We start from the raw sequence: 23,309 nt of genomic DNA, 5'->3' as shown, positions 1-23,309 counted from the left end.
AAAAGCAAAGATAATTTAATGTTTAAAGACTGAATGTTTAGACCTGAAACAGGCTGCAAATTGAACTGAAGTATGTGCTTCTTGTTAGTTTGTTACTAACGAGCGTCTTGTAGAAAGTGTGGGCAAATTTAAATGTAATATGCACAGAATTCCTTCACAGTGAGAAATACATCAATCACAAGTATTCAGGTAGAAGTTAAAGTAAAAATTAGAACTGATTAAAATTCACACATTTGAATGAAAAATTACCCTTTCTTGTCAATTATGAAATTTTTCAGATCAGTTCTCAAAAGAAAACAAGGAATAAAAGGTGTGAGGTTTCTTCACCTAAGAGGCATCTCTCATGAGTAGAAAGCTTAAAGAAACTCAAACAACCGAAGTCCAGTTTGAATTAAAGGTTTCCTTTAGAAATAATCAGATCTAATTTTTAACTTGAAAAGTTAAATTCTAATTTGTGTTTTCACTACAGTGGTATAGAGAATTATTTGTCTTAATTAATCTAGTAACAAAATAATCGAGTAGCAAAATTCTTGAAAATGTCATTAGGTTGTACTGCAGTGTTTTCGCCCTGTTTATTCACCAGCAGGATGTATGAGTGTAGGGCAACTACTTTTTTTTTTTTTTTTTTCTCTCTTTTTTTTTTAATGATTCCAAGTAGCAGAGGTATTGATAAAAGCCTGATCCAGATTCTGTTCAAATCAGTGAGATCAGGTTCAGCCCCGGTGTCTGCAGTCACTGAACAGGACTGCAAAATCACTGAACTGACCGGGCTGGCAGGATCTTGTGCGAGCAGAGTAGCCACACGGTGACGACTTCATGGACTCTGTTCATCAAAGGTCAGATGCAAGTGGCAGACAGTGAGGTACTTCATGTCTGCCAATCCACAGTAACTGTATGCCTATAACAAATCTAACCTCCTGCAAATATAAGTTAATCTGAGTTGATTTAGTCCTCAGTGACAGTGATACTTCTTTCTGCATATGCACATTTCAAAAACAAAAAAAAAAAAAAAATTATTTCCTAGTTCTGGTGATAGGACTACTTTTGATAGGAGGATTTAACCTTTGGTACCAGGGAATTTGACCTTTCATACAGACTTAATTGTGCATTTGCGCGAGTCTGACAGAAGTGCTTTGAGATTTATGACCCTTATTCTGAGTTGTATTACAATGCAAGCACATACTGAAAATATTTCCCTTTGTAGAAATTAGAGCAGCCTTTGAGAATCTGTTCTCAGGCTTAATTTCTCCTTTTTAATAGTAAAGTGGCCTCTTGAGTAATTTCTTCAAGGGGAAACAATGGACATGAATAATTATTTTGCATGAAGTATGAGGAACATTCCACTTCATACCCTAGAGAACTTTAGTTACAGAAAGTTACAGAACCCTGAAAAATTCAGAAAGTCACTGTTTTTCCTTCCAAATAATAGAAATCTTTCTTCTAACAGAAGAAAATCACAGCTGACTAAAAGTCTTCCGGTCACTAGAAGACTACTAAAGGTTCTATACAGAAATGAGATATCTTACTTTGGGTCCAGTGGTGTATTTGAATTTTGCTTAATCATCCTCAAGACGCAGAGGGTTGAGAATAGAAGATTCGAGCTTGACTTTTAATTGTGTAACTGTTCTAGTCTGTATGAAAATACCAGTCATTTATGCGTATTGTGACTCCTAGTAATATGCCTGTTTTTCATTTGCTAAAACAACATTATGGCTCTCGCTGCTTTAAATTCATGATACTTACGTGTCTTTTTTGTGGTAGCGTTTACTGTGGCACTAAAGGGACCTGCTCCAGCACTGTTATAAGCACGGACAGCTGTGTAGTATGCTAAGTTGCTCTTCAAACCTGTTATTCTTATTGATGTCTCATTGCCTACAGCTTTTACTCTGTTTGAAGATTCTTCTTTTCCACCATTATTCCAGTACCTAACCTGACAGATATTAAAAAWAAATAAATAAATAAATTCTCTTGCAATGAAATTTTAATCCATAGTATTGCATTTAACTCCATTAACTGTATTTTTTTTCTATACTAAAGTTTCTATACTAAAGTTTAAGAAATACATACACTACATAAATAAAATTATTATTTATCTTTCACACTTGCTGCTCTTTCTTTAATAGACAGAGCCATGACTCTTCACAGGAAGCAAAACATAATTTCATTCTGTGTTCGTCTTCATTGTTGAAGATAGAAGAAAATATCCTTTTTCTGGATGAAAGTGGGCCAGAAAGAAAGCAAGAAAGGTGCTAGTAGTCTTCTGTAAATTATATAGAGTCCATCAATACAGCTGTTTTCTTTTTTTCATAAAAACATTTGAAAAAAATGAARTTTTTTACAGTAGCTCCATTTTAAAACACAATCTCAGTTTTTGAACAGTGGTAAAGTTGGATAACTTCTGGGAAGGCATGTCAAAACTGTCTGCGTCTCATGGATTCTACAACTAATTGGAAACTGCATGCCTTGCTATAGTTCTGCCCAAAATAGTTCTGCCCAACGCACTAAATGCTGACATCAACTTTAAGATAAAGTGGCCAAAATTCGCTCTTTAATAGCAAATATACTGTAATTAACAAAAGGTGTGGCAGATACTAAAGCAAGTAGGCAGCACATCAGGCCATGACAGCGTGACAGTCTGAGGCTTCCTGCAGTTTTAGCAAGAAACTGATGATGCTCCAAACAAAACAGGCTGTGTGTGGTGGGTTCTGTCCCAGAATATTATTATGTTTTGCTGCTTACTTCCAGCCTGCATATAGCAAACACAGTGTCAGATATTCATTTATATATTCCTCAGCTTGGCCATTCAAAAAACAAACAAATAAAAACAAAAACAAACAAACAAAAGTGATTCAGATGTAGCCTAATCCCCTGCAGGCTGCTCTTGTTAGCCCATTAATTCTCTTAACTGCTCATCTTTCCTTTCAGGTTTTGTGGAGTCTCACGAGGATTTATTTTTTAAAAGCATCACTTTTTTGGAGAGCTGAGGGTTATCTGACATGGAAGTTATGCATGTAAATATCATTACAGGTCATGGTCCCTTTTACAACAGGGAGTGCATTTTAGATGGATTTACCTCATAGCCCAGTAACCTCCCACTACTCATCTTCCATGGAATAGCATTCCAGGAAACTTCAATGACTGAGGATGACAGACTGGTTGCAGATACACCAGAGGGTGCCATGGTAGGCTCTGTATTTGGGAATCAATAAATGAGATCAGTAGCACTGAAATAAACATATTCATATTTAAAATGATCTAATTTCTATTAACAGTTGCTGTAGTCTAACATGAAAAAGCTCATGTTAAATAGAGAGAACTCAATCACGTACCTTCTTCAGCTGAAAAAACAGTGGTGACTGAACTGAATGGCCCCTCTCCTTTATTATTATATACACCAACTTTGACTTCATATGGTGAAAATGGTAAGATGCTTTCATTTCTAAAGACATATCTTGGTGTATCAGGAGATGTGACCACAGTCTGGATCCATGTTGTGGTGCCAAAGGGGCGGAAAGCAACAACATATCCAAATCCTTCTCCATTTTGTAATTCTTCAGGAATGGGCTGTGTGAAAAGCAACAGACAGTAATAGTCTGTAATGTTATATACAGCATGGGGACAGGAAGAAAGTACCAAAAGGGTCACACATGTGACTGACAGCGGGKTCTGGTACATCATTTGGGATGATTCCATCAACAAATTAACTCTGGTACAGTATAGCAAAATGTGCTGTCCTCATCCCTTCCGTATGGTTTGCATTTTACACATGCCTTCATCAAGAAGGGAATCATTTTCAGGTACATTGCTTGTTTTCCATTAAGCATACTGGTTTAAGACACTCTTCAGTAAATACATGGGTTTTTTCAATTTCTGGTCACAATTTGTAGTTCAGAAAAAATTAATGATTGCTTGGTCAATTGTTGTAGACTCCAATACTACCTTAGCACAGTGGCTTATACTGCCCTCTGATGTGATTGATTATAATTAAGCACAGAGTAATCATGCTAGTAATAATATATTAATATTTTTAAACTAATAAAAAATGGGTTACTTACTTACAATAAAGTACTATCTGATTTTTTATATTTGATAGCACATAAGTAAGTCCAGAGTTAATGGTAATAAAATACAAACTGCAAAGTTTCATTGAAAAGCATAATTTTTTGTCTCAACCTTTCAGGAAATAACACTTCCATTTCCCCAGCTCTCCACCCTTTTGAGCTTAACAGTTGTTTGAAAATAGAAGCAACTTCAGACAAACTAACTAAATTTCCTACTGATTGCAGTCTAGCACAATAACAAATGAGAGGGAAGGCAAACGTGCATAGCTCACATTACAGAATGTTACCGAGCACATATACATCCTAGATGAGAAGCTGCTGCAGCCAGGGAAATTCATCTTTTAAGAAGAGTTTGAATGAAAACAATCATTCTCTGAAGAAAATTGCTTGCCAGAAAACTTACATCCCATGTTATGACCAGTTCAGACCTGCTGCCTCCTCCCCCACTGACTTCAGATGGGGGAATTTCAGGAACTGTGAAAAACAAACGTATAGCTGTCTACACAGTGCAGATAAAAGAGACAGCATTATATAACATCACCCTCATGCCCTGAAGCTAACCCAGCTGTATAACTGCAGTCTGCACTTACATGTCCTGCACGTCAAGGCAAAGACGTTTGAACCAGCGTGGGCACTGGCCTGGGAAGCCCGTGCCCTTGCTGCATTCAGCTTGCTGGTTTGCCTCACTGTGGTAGGCAGATAGCCTTCTGCAAGCTTCTGGAATGTCACAAGCTCATAAATTGAACCCTGATTGTTTATGAGCCTGTACAAATTTTCAAGTTTTCAATAGAGTTATCCTACGCAGATATATTGGGCAATATCCTTATCCTGAGGAACCCCATCAAGAGGGGGTTTAATTGATATGTTCTTCTGGGACATACACTTGCACGTGGAAAGTGAACACTGATCAAACACTAGGAAGGAATAAAACCCCTGTCCACTCTCCATCCATTGACATCTTCAGACTCTACAGTGCTTACTGAACAGACTGCGTTTTGGCGTACTAAATGCAGTTTACATGCATTTTAGATGTTATGCTTATGTGATCTATGCAGTAATGCAACATAAACTGTTGATGGCAATTCCGAGTTTGTCTGCCAAGACCTATGGATTTGAACACTTTCATATGTATATAATTTTTTTTGATTAAGATTCTTGAATTAAAAATAAACAGAAAAGCCCACTAACCTGCCTCTTCAGTTCTTACTTTTTCTGAGGGTAAACTGGGTTCTCCACCTCCAATTTTGTTACTGGCAACTACACGAAATTCATATTCCACCCAAGGATTTAAATCCACTACTGTGGCTGTAAATGTTTTTCCATCGATCATGTCAGGAACTATTAGAAAAAAAGAGGGAAGAGGAGGGAGAGAAAACTAAGAACAGGTTCTCTCTGGTTAAAAACATTTAAAAGAACAAGAATTCCATTTTACCTGTTGTGACTCTCTGCCAGCCAACTGAAAAAGGTGTTCTTGCTTGTATGGTGTACGTGGTTACTGGGCTGTGATTATCTATGCCTTCTTGCCAGGAGATTTGAGCTGTGGTATCAGTTATTTCATCCACTTTCACATATTCAGGGGGCCCAGGTGAGCCTAGAATCAGATCAAAAAAGTTGGTGGCGGTGTTTTGTAAGTATAGTGCCCTGCAAATCACAAACATAGCACCATGGATTCCCATTTTATCAGCACTTTGGGAGGAAGAAAACAATTCAGCTTGGAATAAGAACATGTTTAAATTACTTTTTTTACATTCACTAAACTTAAGTCTGATAAACTAAGAAATAACAATTCTGAACTGTGACAGAYGATGATTTTTTTTTCCAGGACCTTTGTTCAGCATGATTCCTCTATATATGATTCCTCTATATTTACCAATTTAGTTCTTTTATTTTAGTCCTTGATGTCCTCTTTTAAACTACTAATACCTCTCTGTAGTCTGCTAATTCATTATCTGCAGCTGTTTTACTCTATGATGCACTGTAGCACTTTCTCAGCACAGCACCTGATCAGCACAGCAATTCTGTCAGGTAAGCTTTCTTCCACATTCTGGAAAATCCTGTGCATTCTAGCAAAAATGCTCATTTTGTATCTGTACTAGTGAAGGGGTGAGATACTCAACAGTTCATAAAAATATCCAAACAGCAGCGTGTTATCAGTGTTATACAGCAATATGTCATATCCATAATACAGAAAATAGATTATTCAAAAAGATGTCTGGCATATTTTAAAATGTATTGAATAAATGCTGATTGCATAACGTTCTTCACTGTGTTACAGCTTTTCTCTTGCAATACATTTAGCTGTATAATTAGTGCTGAAAGCTACAGTTCAAGCTTAATAGCTCTAATTCCAGTTCTGAAGAAAAATAAATATCCCTGCATTGCATAACTTAAACTCAAATGCATCTCTAGGACAAAGGCTTTCTTAAGCACTGGCAGTTCCCTGTTCCACAGGAAGGATACTGGATCATGGAGTCAGAAATCYCTTTATTTAGCAGAGGCAGCAATTCATAACTCTCTCATGGCAGCTGCCAGTATTGAGTTCCCTCTCCATCAGTGACTTGAAGAACTGCCAATGGGAAAAAGTAAGCTTTAGCCACATATGGAGAAAAAAGGTGCTAAAATACTCCCTAATTGCACGACAGAATCATATAGTTCAAGTCACAGATGAATTGGCTTAGTAATCTACAACATGAATTGTTTTTGTAATCTACCATATACCAAAGTTAGAAAGCATAATTGAAATAACTGAAGCTGAAATTTACCTCGTACAATAAGGTCGGCTGCAGAAGATACAGTATCCACTTCTGTCTTCACCATACAAACATATTTTCCACTATGTTTCAGTTGGATGTTTCTAATCATTAAATCGCCTGAGGCACTCTGTCAAGATACAAAGTTCTTACTAATTCAGATGTTCCATCTTGTAATTTAAGGTTGAGCTCATATTTTATAAATGGAGACAAAATCAACCAAATTAGGTTGAAGAAAAAAAGTTGCTCAAAAATCACACTGACACACAAACTACAGGATAACAAAGTTGTCATACATTGCGTGGCGTGCTCCATGGTAATTGTCTCTGAGCATGTTCCTAATACACAAGAGGCATTTTTTTTTTTTAAACAYGGAAGGTAAGCTGTAACATGGTTACCTCATCATAGGAATATACCTACTGACCATTATTACGACACATGAAAAAAGTCGGTACCCCATGACAAACTAACTCAAAGCCCTAAGAAACAGAAAATGTGGTTAACCTATGGCTATGATCCAATTTGTCACCTACACAGGATTTGTAAAGTCTAGCTATTACAGTCTTTTAAAGAAAGAGTTAGTTTAAAGAAAGCATGTAAATGACAAAGCTGAATTTGGTCTGTTCTATAGGTAATTAGCAGCAATGTATAYTCACAGGCAAATCATGTTCTACATGAACTTATTTTTGCAAACTATATTTAAAATATGTAGATCATAGGGAACTGTCAAACAGAATAATTTTACTTGAAAAGGAGACTTGCCTCCCCTTGGTCTGGCAATTTTAAAAAGGCACTACCTTTTTAATATGGCTGTAGGGTTAGTTCTAATATTCATTGTGTAAAATTAGCAAAATAAATGGCCACTGAAATAGTAACACTGCACTCAAATTTTTCTTGGCTATTTTGAAGAAGAATCCCAAAGTACTGGGGAAAATAGAGAGACTTGCCGCAGCAAAATGCTGCAATGCGGAAGGCATTCTCACCTCTCAAAGTTGTGCAGACCATGAGCAGTGTCCACATTTTTGCCTAACCATACTAAATCTTTGCCAGTGTAGACAAGTCCAGGAGACAGTAAGGTCACCCACCTTTCTCCATGCTACACAGATTTCAAATAAAGAGTAGTCCACACAGTATGAACATGTGTGACTGGCACTGAAATYGCTTTTACTTTTCCTGACTGTATAGTAATTTCAGCCACTGCTGGGTTGTCGAAGCAGGTGATACTAGAACAGTTTAGGGCCAATCTGTTCGGAATTTTGGAAACTGCTTGGTTTGCCATACTCTTCACATAAATTATCTGTCTGATGAAAAAGAGCAGTTAAACAGTGTTACATCCTGGATTTTTGTAACCAGCTGGAAGACCAGGTGGTGGTCCCGTTACATTCCCACTAACTGCTACACGTTGGAGGCCTCAAGGCATGCTACTTCCTTTAAGAATGCGACAGGAACTCCCAAGGCATCACTACACAGGCCTCATCTCAAAGAGGCAACCCATCCATTGAAGAGTTACTTTCCTTTTGCCATGTTTACCACCAACAAAGCTAAAGCGATTTTTGCATAGATAGTTTGCTTGAACAAATAAGCACTGCAGCTATTGGAAGGTTTATAACATGTTTATGCTGTCTTCTTTACTTACCATGACTCCCATTTCCAGATGAAATCATTCCATTAACCTAAATGGGATCCAGAGAAAGCCCACAAAATATTTTAGTGTATCTCTTGATAATCTATAAAGTTTTCTACTAATGGGCTTCAATCCCCTTTTTATACAAACAGGAGTTAGAAAACAAAAGCAAAAACTTCTACTTCCCATAAGAACCCCTACCTGTTTCTTATGATAGATTTTCAAGATAAATGTAGTTTTAGCATTCTGAATTAGTCAATAATATTCACCCTGGAACATTATTCAGGACTGGCTAAGAATTTTCTACAAAAACTTCTTTTTGATACCTGCGTTAGTTTTATGAAAAAGCAGAAATACTTATTGAGAGAAAACAGTTCCCAGTCAGATTATAAATCCTTAATTGAGTCAGCAGTATTGTCAGATTTGGGGGGAGGGGGGGTTAGATATTTTTAACCTTTCCTTTCTAAAATTACTATTTGTATACAAAACAAGAGTGCACTTGTTACTTCGGGGAAATACTATAAGCAAGTAAAGTCTATGTTACTGGAAGGTAACAGGCTCTGAAATCAGAGCATTCCCATTACATCATGACAAATGATCAGTTCATAATTCTAGAAAGATTTCTATGAAAATGTACATGATATATCAATATCTTATTGCTCATATCATCTTCGTATGCATTTGTATTTAATCAATTGCCAACTGTAGAACAATCTGTGTACTTGATACCTACTGATTAGATGCCATATCTTTTTAGATTTTAAGGCAAAAAAAAGTTAGGCAGGTACTGAAATTTCACAGACAGTACTTTCTAACCCACAGATATTCCTTTAGAATGGAAATCTGGCAAGATTATGAGAAACAAAACTTCACCAAGACTTTCAAAGGCCAGAGTTACATGTTGACATTCATCTGTTTGTCTTTTTATTGCCTGGCTATGCCTTGCACTGTAATAAAGCTTTTTACTGTAATCGATTTCATTCTCTTGCAACATCTTACATTCCTCTGAATCTTTTACTTTTTATTCTTTTATATTTTGATTAAAAGGCTAAATTATAAAAAGCATCAATTTCATCCATCTCCCCGCTGCAACATCTCTACATCCTTAAGAAATATATAATGTGATATAACGACCTCTCCTGTTCACCTAGGGAGACTCAAACAGAATGCTGAGGGATTCATTAGGGATACAATCCAGGAAAAATAAGACAAACTATTTTTTTTTCTATTAGACTGTAGCCTATAAAATCTGAATCATGTTTCTTGATCTGTCATTGATTCATTTTATGTGCTCCTGGGAAGATCACTTAGGGCCAGATGCAGAAACAGAGGTTGTCACTTAAAATCTGGTCTAAAATCTAGGTGGCTGTACAGTGCAGCAGCTAGCTAAATTAATTATTTATCTCCAACACAAAAGAAAATTCAGCAGCCCCAAAAGAAAACTAATACCCTATTTTTACCCTGTAGCGTAAAAAGAAAAAAAAAAAAAAAAGTAAGCCTGTATGTGCAGCATATACGTACAAGACAAGACAAGGTAATTTCAACTTACCCCCCCAACCTTTTCAAAATGAGAAGCATCTTTTTTGAAATCAGTGAGTGTTCCATTAAAATACCAGGTGAAGTTAATGTCTAGTATTGGATCGTGCTGAACTTGGCAAGGCAAGATGACACTTTCTCCAACAGTGACATCTATGTTTGAAGGTGCCAAAGTAATTCTTGTTGGCTCTGTTGAGAATAAAAGTATCAGTTATTGGATTTCTCTCCTTTCTACTAATATTCTACCACAGTCTTCAGATCTGATTTACAAGAGTTTCTTCAAATTAGGCAGCTGGACTATAAATGCTACTGACTGAGCTCTCTTGTTGGAGCACTATATCCTTACACATTTACTAGTGGGAGATTCTTGAAACAAAGAAAGTAGATTTTAACTTGCTGTGTACAAGTCAATATACTTTACAAAGCTAAATGGACTGCAACCCACAATGACAAAATTATCATTCAGAAGTGTATGTCATTCTCAGCAATAATGCTCATGTTTTGGAGCAGGAAGCTGTAGTTACAGGCACTGGAACACTGAAAGTTGGCAGTAAGAGATGAAGCTAACAAGATCTGGAGGAAATCCACACAGGATAGGACACACTAGATATCTGGGTCCATATATTATAGAGAAAATAAACAGTATCATTAAGAATTGTTAAGAATTCTTAACATTAGAATTCTAATGTTCGATCAGAACATTAGAATTCTAATCATTAAGAATTCATAAGAATTGTTACTGCTTGTTACTGCAGAAATCAGATTAATAAATTAAAAAACCAAGTAATACAAATATTGCATAAATAAATTCTTCTATAAATTCTTTTTAAGAATTTTTTTTGTAAATCTTTTTACATAAAAAGGGGCATGAATCATTTAACAGACATTCCAATCTTTAAAAAAGAACATCATAAGAAAAGGCAGTCTTTGGCTTAACGCTGCAGACCACTTGTCCTTTTAATCCAGTATCTTAGATAGCAGCTACTGATGGATGAATTAGAGGAAGAGGCAAGAACTGATCAGATATCTGTAACTCATATCCTTTTATTTTTATATACTCTTAAATATATAGCTTTTCAGACCCTTTACTTTCCAACATTCAGCATTTCAGAGAGCAAACTCAGAATTCACATCATTGCAGACTTCTGATGCAGAGTTTGCAGTTCAATTTAAGTAATCTTACAAGCAATTCTCCTTTCCAGCTCACCTGTAACTATTAAGTTTGTTGTGCCACTAGCTGTTCCAAACTGGTTTGCTGCCAGGCAAGTGTAGCTTCCAGCATCAACTTTAGTCACATTGGCTATTCTTAATCTTCCATCATTTAATAACATGATTCTAAAAAATTACAAAGAGCTTTTTAAAATTGCATCATCAGTTTCTGTAAAACGTTTGAATACTCATTCTGTTACACTACATAAAACAAACTGCACCTGTAAGCAACCTGATGTTTTAAAATTTTGCTGCCATACGCTGAAATGCAACAAAGTTCAACCCATGCTCATATTATTCATTATTCTGGACACCAGCAGAACCAACATTTAAGATACGTATGTATGTGTATGTATGCGTTTCTGTGTGTGTAGATATATGGCTTGTAAAGTCCAGCAAAAATTCCAGGGAAGTGGAACTGGCACTGATGTAGTAAAAGATGCCAGGAACACAGCTGGGTCCCGCTGTGACACTGTTCTCCTCAACTGTAGCACCTATCATGTTATGTGGTGGCTGGAGATTGTGGTCCTTCAGAGGTATGAGGAAAGACATCCTATCTGCAAGGTCAGAAGCGTGGAAGAGTCTAAGAGTCCTTCCCCATGCAACTTATATTGGTGTGTTTCATTTCATTGCACTGAAATGAAAACAATAAATGCTTCAGTTTATCACCTACACTACGAGTGACCTCTAGACAGGGTAAGGTATGCCTTATGGAAGAACTTGAAGGAAAAGATTCCCTGTATCCCAAACAAGCCCAACTAGTGACAATCAAAACCAATGGCATATAATGTGAAAGAAAACAGAAAAGAGAGAGGTAGACAAAAGAAGACTGACATTAGTGATGCAGAGAGCATCAGCATCCCAATAGAAATGACATCCTAGAAAGCATTTTTGAAGGGATCTAAAGGTAAAGACTAACTTGTTTCCCTCTTTCCCTGTCCCTAGTTCTTCCATCTGTTGTATTCTTAGATACAGGACCATCTACCAAGTCTTCTCTAAGATAACCTGCAGCAGTTATATAACTGTACAAAAGAATGTTCAGAATAATTAACAAAAAGCTAAATAACTTCTTCCTGATACTCATAGGTCARGAGAGCTTATCTCAGATCACATCAGTCCCTTTCAAAAGGCACTAAATGAATCACGGAGAGGCAGTTTTGTCATTTTCCCAAGCACCTTAACAAGAAGTCACTTTGGAAACGCCCAAACACCTATATCTAACTCAACAGAATTAACACAACAGTAAACAACATTAATATTCCTGGGGATCCTCTAACCATGTAAGTTGGAGAGTCTTACAGAACTGTCAGAATAAGTATCACCTAGGAAGAAGGCAAATGTCACAGAACTTAACATTGCTATCTTTCCTTTCCCAGAGGACTCATGTAGATTTTGCATTCTTATGTGCATATATTTCATTATTAAAGTGATTCTTTATTCAGTACAAAATTAATTAAATATACATCCCTGCTGTTTTTATTTTTAATATACTTCAGGCAAATTAATATCAACAGAGCTCCATAATTTGTCTCCACTAAAGATTCAGCTCTCTGTGGTTAAATACTTGCTACAAAAAGTAGATTTAGAAGTCTGCTATGTCAGGTGGGAATTGGGATTTCTCCTCAAAACTATTCTCAAACATGTGATAGGCAGCMTATATACCTTGAAAAAAATGGGTTCCTTGTTTTTCCATCATTCATGTACTGCAGCTAATATCTCAGTGTGAGCAGTTCTTTGCAGAAACTCTGTATGGTAGTTGATAAAGGATAATGCAAGCCTGAAACTGCAGCAGTGGCTATAGGGCAAGACCTGGACTGAAGGCAGGCATAGGTAAAACATACCTTTTGAATACATTGAAAAAAAAACAAAACAAAACAAAAAAAAAACCTTAAAAGGCATCTATTTCAATAAGCTGCATGGTCATTAATTATTTATATTGATTTATAAATAATACAGCGTTATGAAAGCAACATGTTTGACTCCATTTTCAGGGAATAATTATGTTGGTGAATTAGAGCAGCAGAATGCAACATTAGAGTTTGATGGGCTCAATGATCTTATCCTTCCCCCCCAACTTCTCTGATTCTATAAAACCATCCTACTAACCACAGACTATGCTTGTGGGACTCTTGTATGGCCCTGTTGTGCTGTTCCTTTTCCTTAATAGAAAGTTTACCTAATCCTCAAGGCCAAAGAGAGGCTGTATTCTAACTGTCTGAAAGTATGAGCCTGGATTTCTTCCACAGTTGCATTGATCTTACACAGCTCTTTACAATGAAATATACTCTAGATTTAAACACAACATTTTTTCAAAATATTTTTAGTTATTCTGAATTGTACTTTGTATGTTCTTAAAAAGGTGTATAATTGCATTATATAACAATACTGTAGCCAAGTTACATTTCCTTCGGGAAAGTTGATTAAATAATGAAAATTAAATAATGAACTTAACTGATGCATATTACAAGAAATAATAAGCAAACTTGTTAGAATGACAGAGAAAAGCATCTTATTTGAAGTAAAAAAGAGTTACAATAGATAGATGGACAGTTTACATCTCTTAAGTATTTATCTTTCAATCTTCAAAAGTGTACTGGGATACATTAACCAGCATTGCAACATTTGCTGCAAACTCGTAAGGAGGATATGCTTCACCAGTGTTAGACTGGCTGATCCCCCAAGGCTTACCTTGCTTTAGACAAATGGCTGTGCTTTATATTAGATGGAACATGCCTAACAAATTGAAGCTTACCATATGATTTACAGGTATTTTAAGCATGTTTTAAGCTTATACATTTTGTAGAAAATCATAATCACATCAATAAAAGGTGTTAAAACATGATCAATTATGGTTGCAAGCAAGGTATTGAGTCGTTGGACTGTCCAGCTCTCTATGCATTCTGCAAGGGCTTGTATTGCAGCATCTACTTTGAAGTAGTTTCACAGGAGAAAAAATGCAAAAACAAATAAAAATCCAGCAGTGTTGACAAAGCTTTAGATCAAACAAAGTAAAAAATAGATCAGAGTATAAAACAGAAAATGTCTATGGTTTAATTAAAACAAATGACATTTAGAGTGCTCTGAGCTATTTGCAACTCCAGGTCATCTGAAATAATGAAGCAGGATGCTTATTAAAACCAAGTTATAGTTAAGAATCAAGAGTTTTTTTCAGAATTAGAAAAACAACAGATCAATTCTAGAAAAATTGTATTGTCAAAATAAAATCTTTACTGGTAAATTAAAAAGAGCAACTCTCTACTTTTTTCCATTACAAAGGCAGCAAATGCAGCTCAGTTTATGAACACACTAAACGTAGAAATAGCTCTACCCCTTCCTGTTGAAGCATTAGACAAGCTGAAGCTTTGAATATACTTAAAATTATGAGACATTCACACACTGTGATAAAACAAATATATTCTGGCTGCCTGCTGCCAAGAAGTGCTCTCGATYTCTTGTGCAGAAAAATGAGACACCTTTCAATGTTTCCTGTATCCACAATATTTTTTTCAATATGGTTTGCTGAAGTCTAGCAATTTCAAACTGAATTCCATTTTCAGCTGCCTGCAGACTTTTGGGGCACTGGCAAATGGCAGAACATATTTTTACTCTACTCACCAATTTTTTACCATATTTCTACCTTACTCACCAAAATCCTGTTAAGGTTCAAATATTGGTGCACAATAACCACAGACACACCTGAAACCCAGAATATGCCTTGGGATTCAAGACCGCAGCCCTTACATTTTGTGTCATCAGTGAAAGTCTAAATAAACGCAAATTTGTTTATCTTCCCATGACAATGCTTTATTACTAAAACAACAACCATAATAAATAACCAGTGCCTGTTGTATTTGTCAGGTTATTCAGCAGAAGAGCCAACYATTTTACAGTCTTATTGATATGATAATAAAAATAAACATACTACTTTCCAGTTCGTAATACTTCAGTGGAAAAGTGGGTCAAAACTGCTTTTTATATATCAATCAAATTCAAACTAAATTAAACCAGATTGCTTAATAAGAAAGCCAGCAAAAAATAAGCTTCTGTTGAAGCACTGGTAAATCACTGAGTTTGAAACCATAAGGCAAAATGAACTAAAAATATTTAATTAAAACTCTAGTGATGATAAATACAGTAACTGATCCTCATTAAAAACATGTAACATTTTATTAGGAATTACTTCTTCTGCTCCCCCCCCCCTTAATTTGACACCACATCATTATAGTTAAAGATGCTCAAAACTGTCCTTTTATTTATTTATTTATTTATTTATTTATTTTTAAGAGACTTGCACTGAAATGCCTGTTTTAGTGAGGTTAAATTTTGCAATATCTTTTTGTACTCTTTTTATCTTTTTCTGGTCTTGACAAATCTAGAAAATTCTAGGAAGAAAGGTAGATCTGTTAACAACTGAAACACTCCTCTGCATGACCTCAAAATCCCTCATATTAATGTTTTTCCAGTCAGATATTTGAGCCAGGAGCTCAGGACCAGCTACAACCAACCTAACTCTTATTTCTTGTGAATTTCTTGTACTACTTATCAATTAGAAGTAAAACAGATACATTAAATATTTCTTTAAAATTCTTTAAAGGGAGTGCCTACATTGTAATATTTTYGGTATATCTTCAGTTTTAATAGAAATGTGAACTAAACTAGCACCAAGTTAATTTAATCTTTTTAAATCTGGCTAATCTGCTTTTTTTAGAGGATAAAAGAAATAAAAATAAAAGTGTATCTATCTGCGGTTGGAGGAGTCTTAGGCCAACTTTGCAACAGAGCTGGTTCACGGAGCTCTGCCCCCCGAGACAGCTATGGTTTCCCCTCTCTGCTTCCTCAGCTTGGAGACCCTGTGGGCTCCGCTCTGCTCTCAATAGAAGCTGCTTCAGATTCATTTGGGATAAACCCAGCCACACTGTGGTTTAATGACTGCTGATAAAATATACTCTGTAGAAATCTTTTAAATGTCTTATAATATGAGTTGGTTGGGAAAGAATGGCCTAAGTAACTACAAACTGCTTCTAGTGTGGTGGTATACACAATAACCGTAACGGGATAACCTGTGCCAGGTCATCACATTCCTACTCTCCCCATATCCGATTTCAMATCATTAAAACCAACAGAATTCTTGCTAGGATTATCACACTGATTACATTATCCAAAATTATTCTTTGCAAAGGAAAGAATCTGCATTCTGGAGGGAGCCATTTCTTACTTCAGTACCCAACTCATTTGATTCTCCCTTTCTCTCCTTTGTTACGCAGTGCTCTGCAGTGACCCCTATGCCTTCAAYTCTTTCCACATTCCACTGCTCTTCACTGTCTAGCTCTCTGTACTCAAAATAKTCTAAAAAAACATATACTGTGCAAAATTAACATGATGCAAAACTGTATTTTTCCAATATTAAGTGATTGCTCAGTCTAGAACTCGTGAATCCATTTTGAAATATATYTTCTGCCCCCTCAAGATATATTATATTCAGCTCATTTAAGTAAAACTTACTGAGTCATTATCYAAATCTACACATGGAAAATGCAGCAGTATTTACAAATAACTTAAAAATACAAGCAATAGTGATATCAAAATGAAAAACTTTCAGGCTTCACAGAAGTATTGAGGTCACTGCCCCCAAACGAAWCAGAAATTCTCTTGCCACAGAGTACTAAGAATACTTTGAAGTAATAGAGTATTTGTACTTTGTATTTGTCAGATTATTCAACAGAAGAGTCAACCATTTATTATTCAAATAGAAGTTTTCTTAAGATGTGCTGTTGCTATCCATGTTGCTGCATCTTACTTTCACTGCAGACATCTAGGATCTAGTTCCACCCTCACGCCAAGCCATGATCCCTAAGCCTTCCTGCAGGCCTTGCCAGCCCAGGTACAGACCCAAACTAGCATCGTCTAAACAGGCATCTATACTAAAACMTTGGTGAGAGGTGCTTGTGACCATCTGGAGCTGCCTGCGCTGATATAACCTTAGAAGAAAAGACGCTCTAACGTGTTTGTTCACCTGAAAAACAAAACACTGCCCAAATTCTCTACCAGATATACTCCATTATGCCACAAGTAAACCTACCAAAATCAGCAAGAATATGATTCTAACTACTGAAGGGCAAATGGATTTGGTAAACTATGTATATTTATCCAGGTGTGATATAGTGGAATATGAGCAGCAGAGCTTTCCCCTTGTAGAAAAAGACTCATGGAAAGGAGATAATTTGCTGCAGCCTTTGAAGACTGCTTGACTTCCCTGCTTGCTCTTTACCTTCAAATGCAAATTGCAAAAGGAGGAGAAACTCTGTACTCATCTTCTCTTTCCTCTACTAAGGAGTACTCTGGGAGCAAGCCTGAACCCTGCCATAGGTCTGAGTTCCAAATGTAATTAAGTATAACTTAATCTAAATGTAATTAAAAGTAACTCATTCTCCTCTCCCAGTTAAAGAGTGTGCTGGWCCTCTCTAGCCAGCTTTACCCTTATTTTGAGCTCATTCCTCCCCTTTTCTTCCATTAAAGCAACCTCTCCTGACACAACTCTCCATTAGAAATACAACTATTGGTTGAAAAAATGTACTGCCAGTTGGAAACCCCTTCCTCAATTGCAAGAATTGTAAAACTGCAATAAATTCATGAATTACAATTATTCATAGCAGATAGTAAGGAACTAAAGTGCTCTCTGCAAAGAATCACATTTCTCCTTTACTCTGAAGGCAAGTGCACCTCATTTAAATTAATCCAGGATTATTGGCTTGTTATTACATTTCTTCTGTAAGCCATTTATAGTGTGCTGCTGAAAAAACAGTAGAAGATACTCTGGGCTATATTTGGGAAACACCTGTGCTTACTTTGCATAACTGAAAGCCATAATTTGCCCTTTCAAGCAAAGGCATAAATCTAAGCAGGCAGTGTTATATATGCTTAATGCATTTTCAGAAATTGAACATTAGTTTCTTTTGCTTGGTACCATCACCCCAAATGAAATTACTAGGTATTGCTTTTGAAGGGCAATTCAAATAACCATTAAGAACAGCTTTGAGGTCTGTTCAGACAGAACACTTACAAGGCAAGATCCCATTCACAGCTGAAACATTCCTGGGCATGCATGGAGCCCTGCATATTCAGGCATACCTGGCATCTTGGGCAGCTGCCCGTGAATACCATGAATCAAACCTGCACAGATTATCTGAATGGTGATTATCAGCAGCTGCAGCAAAGACGACAAGCAAGGACAAGGAGGATACCACTCTTTSTCTTTTTATAGAAATGGCACAGCGACAAAAGCTAGAAATTTTCCTAACTGAGAAAATCAGGTGCTACCTATTTGCACATATGCTTTACAAAAGTGACCATTAAAGAAAGAACAATCATCCCTAAAATAAGAACAATCATCAAATAACAACAGGGGTCACTATGGCCCTGTGTGACAAACTCATTTCTAAATATGATATTATGACATTATAATGCAACAGGAGGTATCACAAAGGAAAAAAGACCAACAAAGGCCTTGCAGGCAGCCAGCTAAACAARTCTGTGGTACTGTGTAAAGCTCTGTAATGATGGATGTCTTATCTTCTGCCAAATTACTACTCTTGTCAACATYTAACATTTGAGCATATGAAAACTATTGTGTTCCCCGTGAAGAAGCCAGAGGTAAACAGACTAAGAAGATATCAAGTCTCCATATCTTTGGGGTACTAGGAGACAGGTCTGGCCTTACAAGTAATAGCAACTGGTAAAATCTTCTGCACTTAAAATTTTCAAAAMGAAAATACTATATGGTGTTTTATAGGAATAGGGCTAAAAGAATTTCACCTGGATTAGAACAGCTTCACAACAATAGGTGAAGCTTTGTAAAACATAACACAAAAGATCTAGAAAAGCACACATGCATTCATGAAGTCAGAACACCGCCTTAGCAATCTTCCTCCAAAAGCAAAATGCCCAATTTTTTCCTCAGGTGCATCTCTGGATTTTCAGACACCTCAGCTGTATTACGCTCACTCAAGTATCCTGTTAAATGTAGTTTGATACCAGAGCGTTACGAGAGGACCATGTGTAATCATCTTCTCTTCACTGCTCCCAGTCAAACCCTATGTCTTTCTGCTTTCTGTAGCTGCTGCTGTGACTACAGCAACTGAATTAGCCAACTAGCAACCAGCTGCGGAAAGACTGACCTCAGTTCAAGCAAATCTCCCAACTAGTTATCCTGCTCGTAAGACTGTTTACATCCTCTGCTGAGAGCGAAAGTGCTGCAGGTAGAATATCATAAGAATCAAGTTTCCTTGTTCAACGCTAACTCAGATACGTAACTGTCTTAATTGGACCACTCATTCAAATGTTTTTTCCTGCCCCAGTTTGCAACCCAAAACCCCCAGTTTATGCAAATGTTGAAACGTAAGACAGAAAGCTTGAAAAGGCAGTATTGCCTTAGGGCTGGGGAGATAAAAAGAAAATGGCTGCTCCAGAGTGCAGAGGTACATTTCTGTATAGTTTGACAAAATGATGCAGTGACTGGTGCAATTTCAGTTCATGACTAATTCAGTAATGCTTTAATGTGTATTGCTAGAAGAATTGTTTACATTGTTGGAAGTCAATGGCTGAGAATGGTTAATCACAAACTTTCCACTGAGAAATGCAAAGCGCTTTGCTAAAGAAAARCATAYTCGCTATTATGTAAATACTAGAGAAACAGCAACCTATTTTATCATTGATAAAGTCGRTAAGTTGCTTATAGAGAACCTGAATGCATATTTTACTTTTCCTTTTTTAGCTAAACAATGTACACATGACATTAAATATTCATATTAATAATGAATGCATATCCCATTTTCCCATAATCCAYTTCTACACACACCTTTATTACCTTTAATTCTTTTTGAAGTCATGCAGTCTTAATCTTTTCAATCTCTGAGCTGATTAGAGATCAATTAGTCATGCTTGTAAATACTTTCATCAGCAATCTCTCATCTACTACTTATTCCTAAGAGAAAATGACCAAGACTGAACACAATATCCAAGGATTCTTGTAATGGTGTAATAACTTTAAAARGTTATACTCTATTCTGTCCCATACATATTACCACTCTGTTACTTGGYAGTTAATGCATAATGAGCAGATGCTTACACCCAACTGTCCAAAGTGATGCCTATAAATCTTGATTTTTTTTTGTCACCTACACATTACCGTTATTTTTATAATAACCTTTCCTACATAAACAGTAGAAGAACAGTAAAAATCAAAGTATTAGAATGGTAAGAATGCTACTCCAGACCTCTGAATTGTTAACTTTTGCCCATTGATAATTTTTTTTTCTTTTTGTCTCTCAGTCACATTACAACGATGATTGTGATAWGTCTCATCTGCCTCCTTGACAGACTTTTGGGAGAATTTTGTTGAAGGTATTTTAACCCTGTTTTATAGGTGTGCTATTCCAGGTTTCCTATTGGTACCTGGTTCTCTCTAGATCAATCCAAACTCTATTACTTTGAAAATTAAAGGTAGTCCTTGACCTTAAAGAAAGCTACATGTCTGTGCTCAGATACAATGACAATTAAAAAAACAAACAACCAAAAAACTTTACAACTATTAAACTTTTTAACTATTTATATAACTTTAGATCTGTTTGGATCTACAGGTGGAACTGTTATATAAGCTTTTCTCAAAAAAGAAAGTGTAAATAAACATTTTGTAACATTAAAACAAAGAAAAACATAGACTTGATACCTTTCACTTTCTTGTAGCTGCTCACCTCCCTTCTTCCACAAACATTTGGCCTTAGGGAAAGCTTTTGGTTTGCATTCAAAATTAACTGTGCTGCCTATTTGAACCTGAATCATTTTCTTCATTGGATTCTTGGAAAAATCTGGAGCAGATGCTAAAACAGAGGGGATATTAACATTGAAATAAAGCACCTTGACTTTTATTAATGATACTACTATTTAGCACTTATATAACACTTCTCAGCTTCCAAACATAATTAAAATCATGTAGGAATCAGTTAACSAACTCTTCTGTTGAACAATTATGCATTTTTCCACCTTATATTAGAAGAACACAGATACAAATGTAAAGCTCCCAAATTAACAAAGTATGTTACCAAATGAAGCATGTACATAAGGTAAGAAAAGATGATCTAATTTGAACCCAAGCTCACTGAATCCAGTGAGCTTTAAGCACATGCCTAACATTAAGCTTTATTGAATTTAAGCTTACATGACTTGCCTAAGTCTAGTGAGAGAGGTCAAGACTAAAAACTCATGGAACTGCTTTGCTTCTAATTTTGGACCAGAATACTATGTCAGATCAGATACGTTAGATCACACAAAACTACAAAGTAGCTTGCTTTTTATGGGTATAATTTGTATTATCTGATAATTAAGTAAAGGCACTTGAAAGACTTCTATCTRTGCTATGCTGAACTTCGAAAGGAAACTGAATATTTAAGGTGACCAAGGCTGCGGGAGTAGTCTGCTGATTGACTTGTAACCTTAACAATATAAAGGAAATAATTTATGCCCCCACAACACACTGTTCCTACTGGCTTAATTTTGAAATATTGTCTTTCTMTACTGGAGGTAGGAAGTGCACAGGCACTTGAATGCATTGGTAGTATGCATGTTCAGATCAAATAAATGGTTGTCGTTTATTTTAGACTCAAGTACCCACCATTTGAATGACTGACTGATAATCCCTTGTCCCCTCAAACAAGAAAGGCTGCACACAAGAGCACTCTGTTGCTTTTAAATGACATTGCTCTCTTGGGAATGCTGGAATCATGATGCAGGAGATCAGTGCAACTGACTGATGTGTTGAGCCAGTGTTGCTTCCAGATCATAAGATTAGTTTTAATCTTCAGGCTTTTGTCCAAGCCCTTGTCTCTGCTCTTTCTCTAATAAATAAGTTATCTGTGTTCTGTTTTAAAGCAATGAATGATTGGACTGCAAATCCTCTGGAATTAGGTGAGCARACTCTCTGGCCTTGCAGATAAAATAATATTAGGCTAACAAAAATGTTTATTTTAGTGATAGTATCCCAGTGAGTTACAAATTGCAAGGTGTTATACTAGGGAGATGGAGGGTGCGTGATGGAGGGGAAAGCGAGATCTGTGTTTCAGCAGAAAGGAAAGGTGATCTTACCTACAACCCTGAGCTCTGCACTCGAATAGACGACACCATGTTTATTTTCAGCTATGCACTGGTATATGCCAGAATCTGTCAGATTTAGATTTGATATTGTAAGTGCACCATTTTCAATTTGGATCCTTCCCTGAATATTAAGAAAAATACCTTTATTGATGATATATTTCCTGTGGAGAATTTGAAATAAGTAAGAAAGATAAATATGACAGCATAAATATGTTAAAYGGGGTAAATATGACAACATAATTATAACAAGAGATCTAAAGTGAGTGATATGGTCATATCATGATAGGGCAGCACTGGTAAAATTATGCGACTTGACAAGATAGTTGCATCAATTTCTTCAAATAAATTTCTTCAAACTTGGCCAATTTTATAGACATTTATAATCTAAAATACCTTTTCATTTCCACCAAAATGTGGAAAAAAGCATACTAGGCTCTTCACGATATACTAGGGTATCCAAAATATACAGCTGGCACTAGCATTTCATACTGTTTAGAGATTTTACACATACATTTGTTAATGAGCTCTCTGTAATACTGTGCAGAATAAAGCCCGATAGACATTAAATGGAAGACATATTTAAGTGTCTGATTGCTCACAGAACTATTGAAATACAGGGTTCTTTTCACCTTGCTTTCTCTTGGAAAGCTGTATGAATTAGGATAAAAAGTGACTAATTTCAAGTATGAACGGGCAGGAACTGGTGACAAAGGACAACGGGAATCAGTGACAAAAACAAAAGAGCCTCTCCTTTAGGGAAAGCCAATGAAATGATAATGAACGAAAGAACAAATTATTGTCTGAAATATATCTTTTGGAGCAGAAGTGACTAACAAATGACACGGATGCGGTTCACCAGGCTTAGCGCAATGGTACTCCCTCTTTGCGTTTTCTTCTACTTTTTTCTACTTACAGTTGGCCCCTGAAGGGTGACTCTGGCCCTCTACTGGGTAGACAGGACAGCTCAGCTCCTTCCTTGACAGA

At 36.3% G+C, this 23,309-nt stretch overlaps 1 protein-coding gene across 1 annotated transcript in view; it reads right to left on the bottom strand.

Annotated features, from left to right (window-relative positions):
• CNTN3 (contactin 3) overlaps nucleotides 1-23,309 on the bottom strand; it is a 79,953-nt gene that overhangs the window by 5,619 nt on the left and 51,025 nt on the right. Inside the window, exons 7-17 of the mRNA XM_085300049.1 lie at nucleotides 22,317-22,446; nucleotides 20,905-21,055; nucleotides 11,179-11,306; nucleotides 9,985-10,160; nucleotides 6,824-6,941; nucleotides 5,494-5,652; nucleotides 5,250-5,399; nucleotides 4,465-4,535; nucleotides 3,330-3,564; nucleotides 3,074-3,189; nucleotides 1,744-1,930 (exon numbers count right to left, since the gene is read on the bottom strand). Coding sequence (XP_085156175.1) covers nucleotides 1,744-1,930; nucleotides 3,074-3,189; nucleotides 3,330-3,564; nucleotides 4,465-4,535; nucleotides 5,250-5,399; nucleotides 5,494-5,652; nucleotides 6,824-6,941; nucleotides 9,985-10,160; nucleotides 11,179-11,306; nucleotides 20,905-21,055; nucleotides 22,317-22,446 — 1,621 coding nt within the window. The remainder of the gene's footprint in view (nucleotides 1-1,743; nucleotides 1,931-3,073; nucleotides 3,190-3,329; nucleotides 3,565-4,464; nucleotides 4,536-5,249; nucleotides 5,400-5,493; nucleotides 5,653-6,823; nucleotides 6,942-9,984; nucleotides 10,161-11,178; nucleotides 11,307-20,904; nucleotides 21,056-22,316; nucleotides 22,447-23,309) is intronic.

The sequence above is a fragment of the Rhea americana genome, unplaced genomic scaffold (assembly GCF_003343005.1).
Source record: "Rhea americana isolate MKP2758 unplaced genomic scaffold, rheAme1 scaffold_16, whole genome shotgun sequence".
In the NCBI taxonomy this organism is placed as follows: Eukaryota; Metazoa; Chordata; class Aves; order Rheiformes; family Rheidae; genus Rhea; species Rhea americana.
This window is presented reverse-complemented; position numbering and strand designations above follow the sequence as displayed.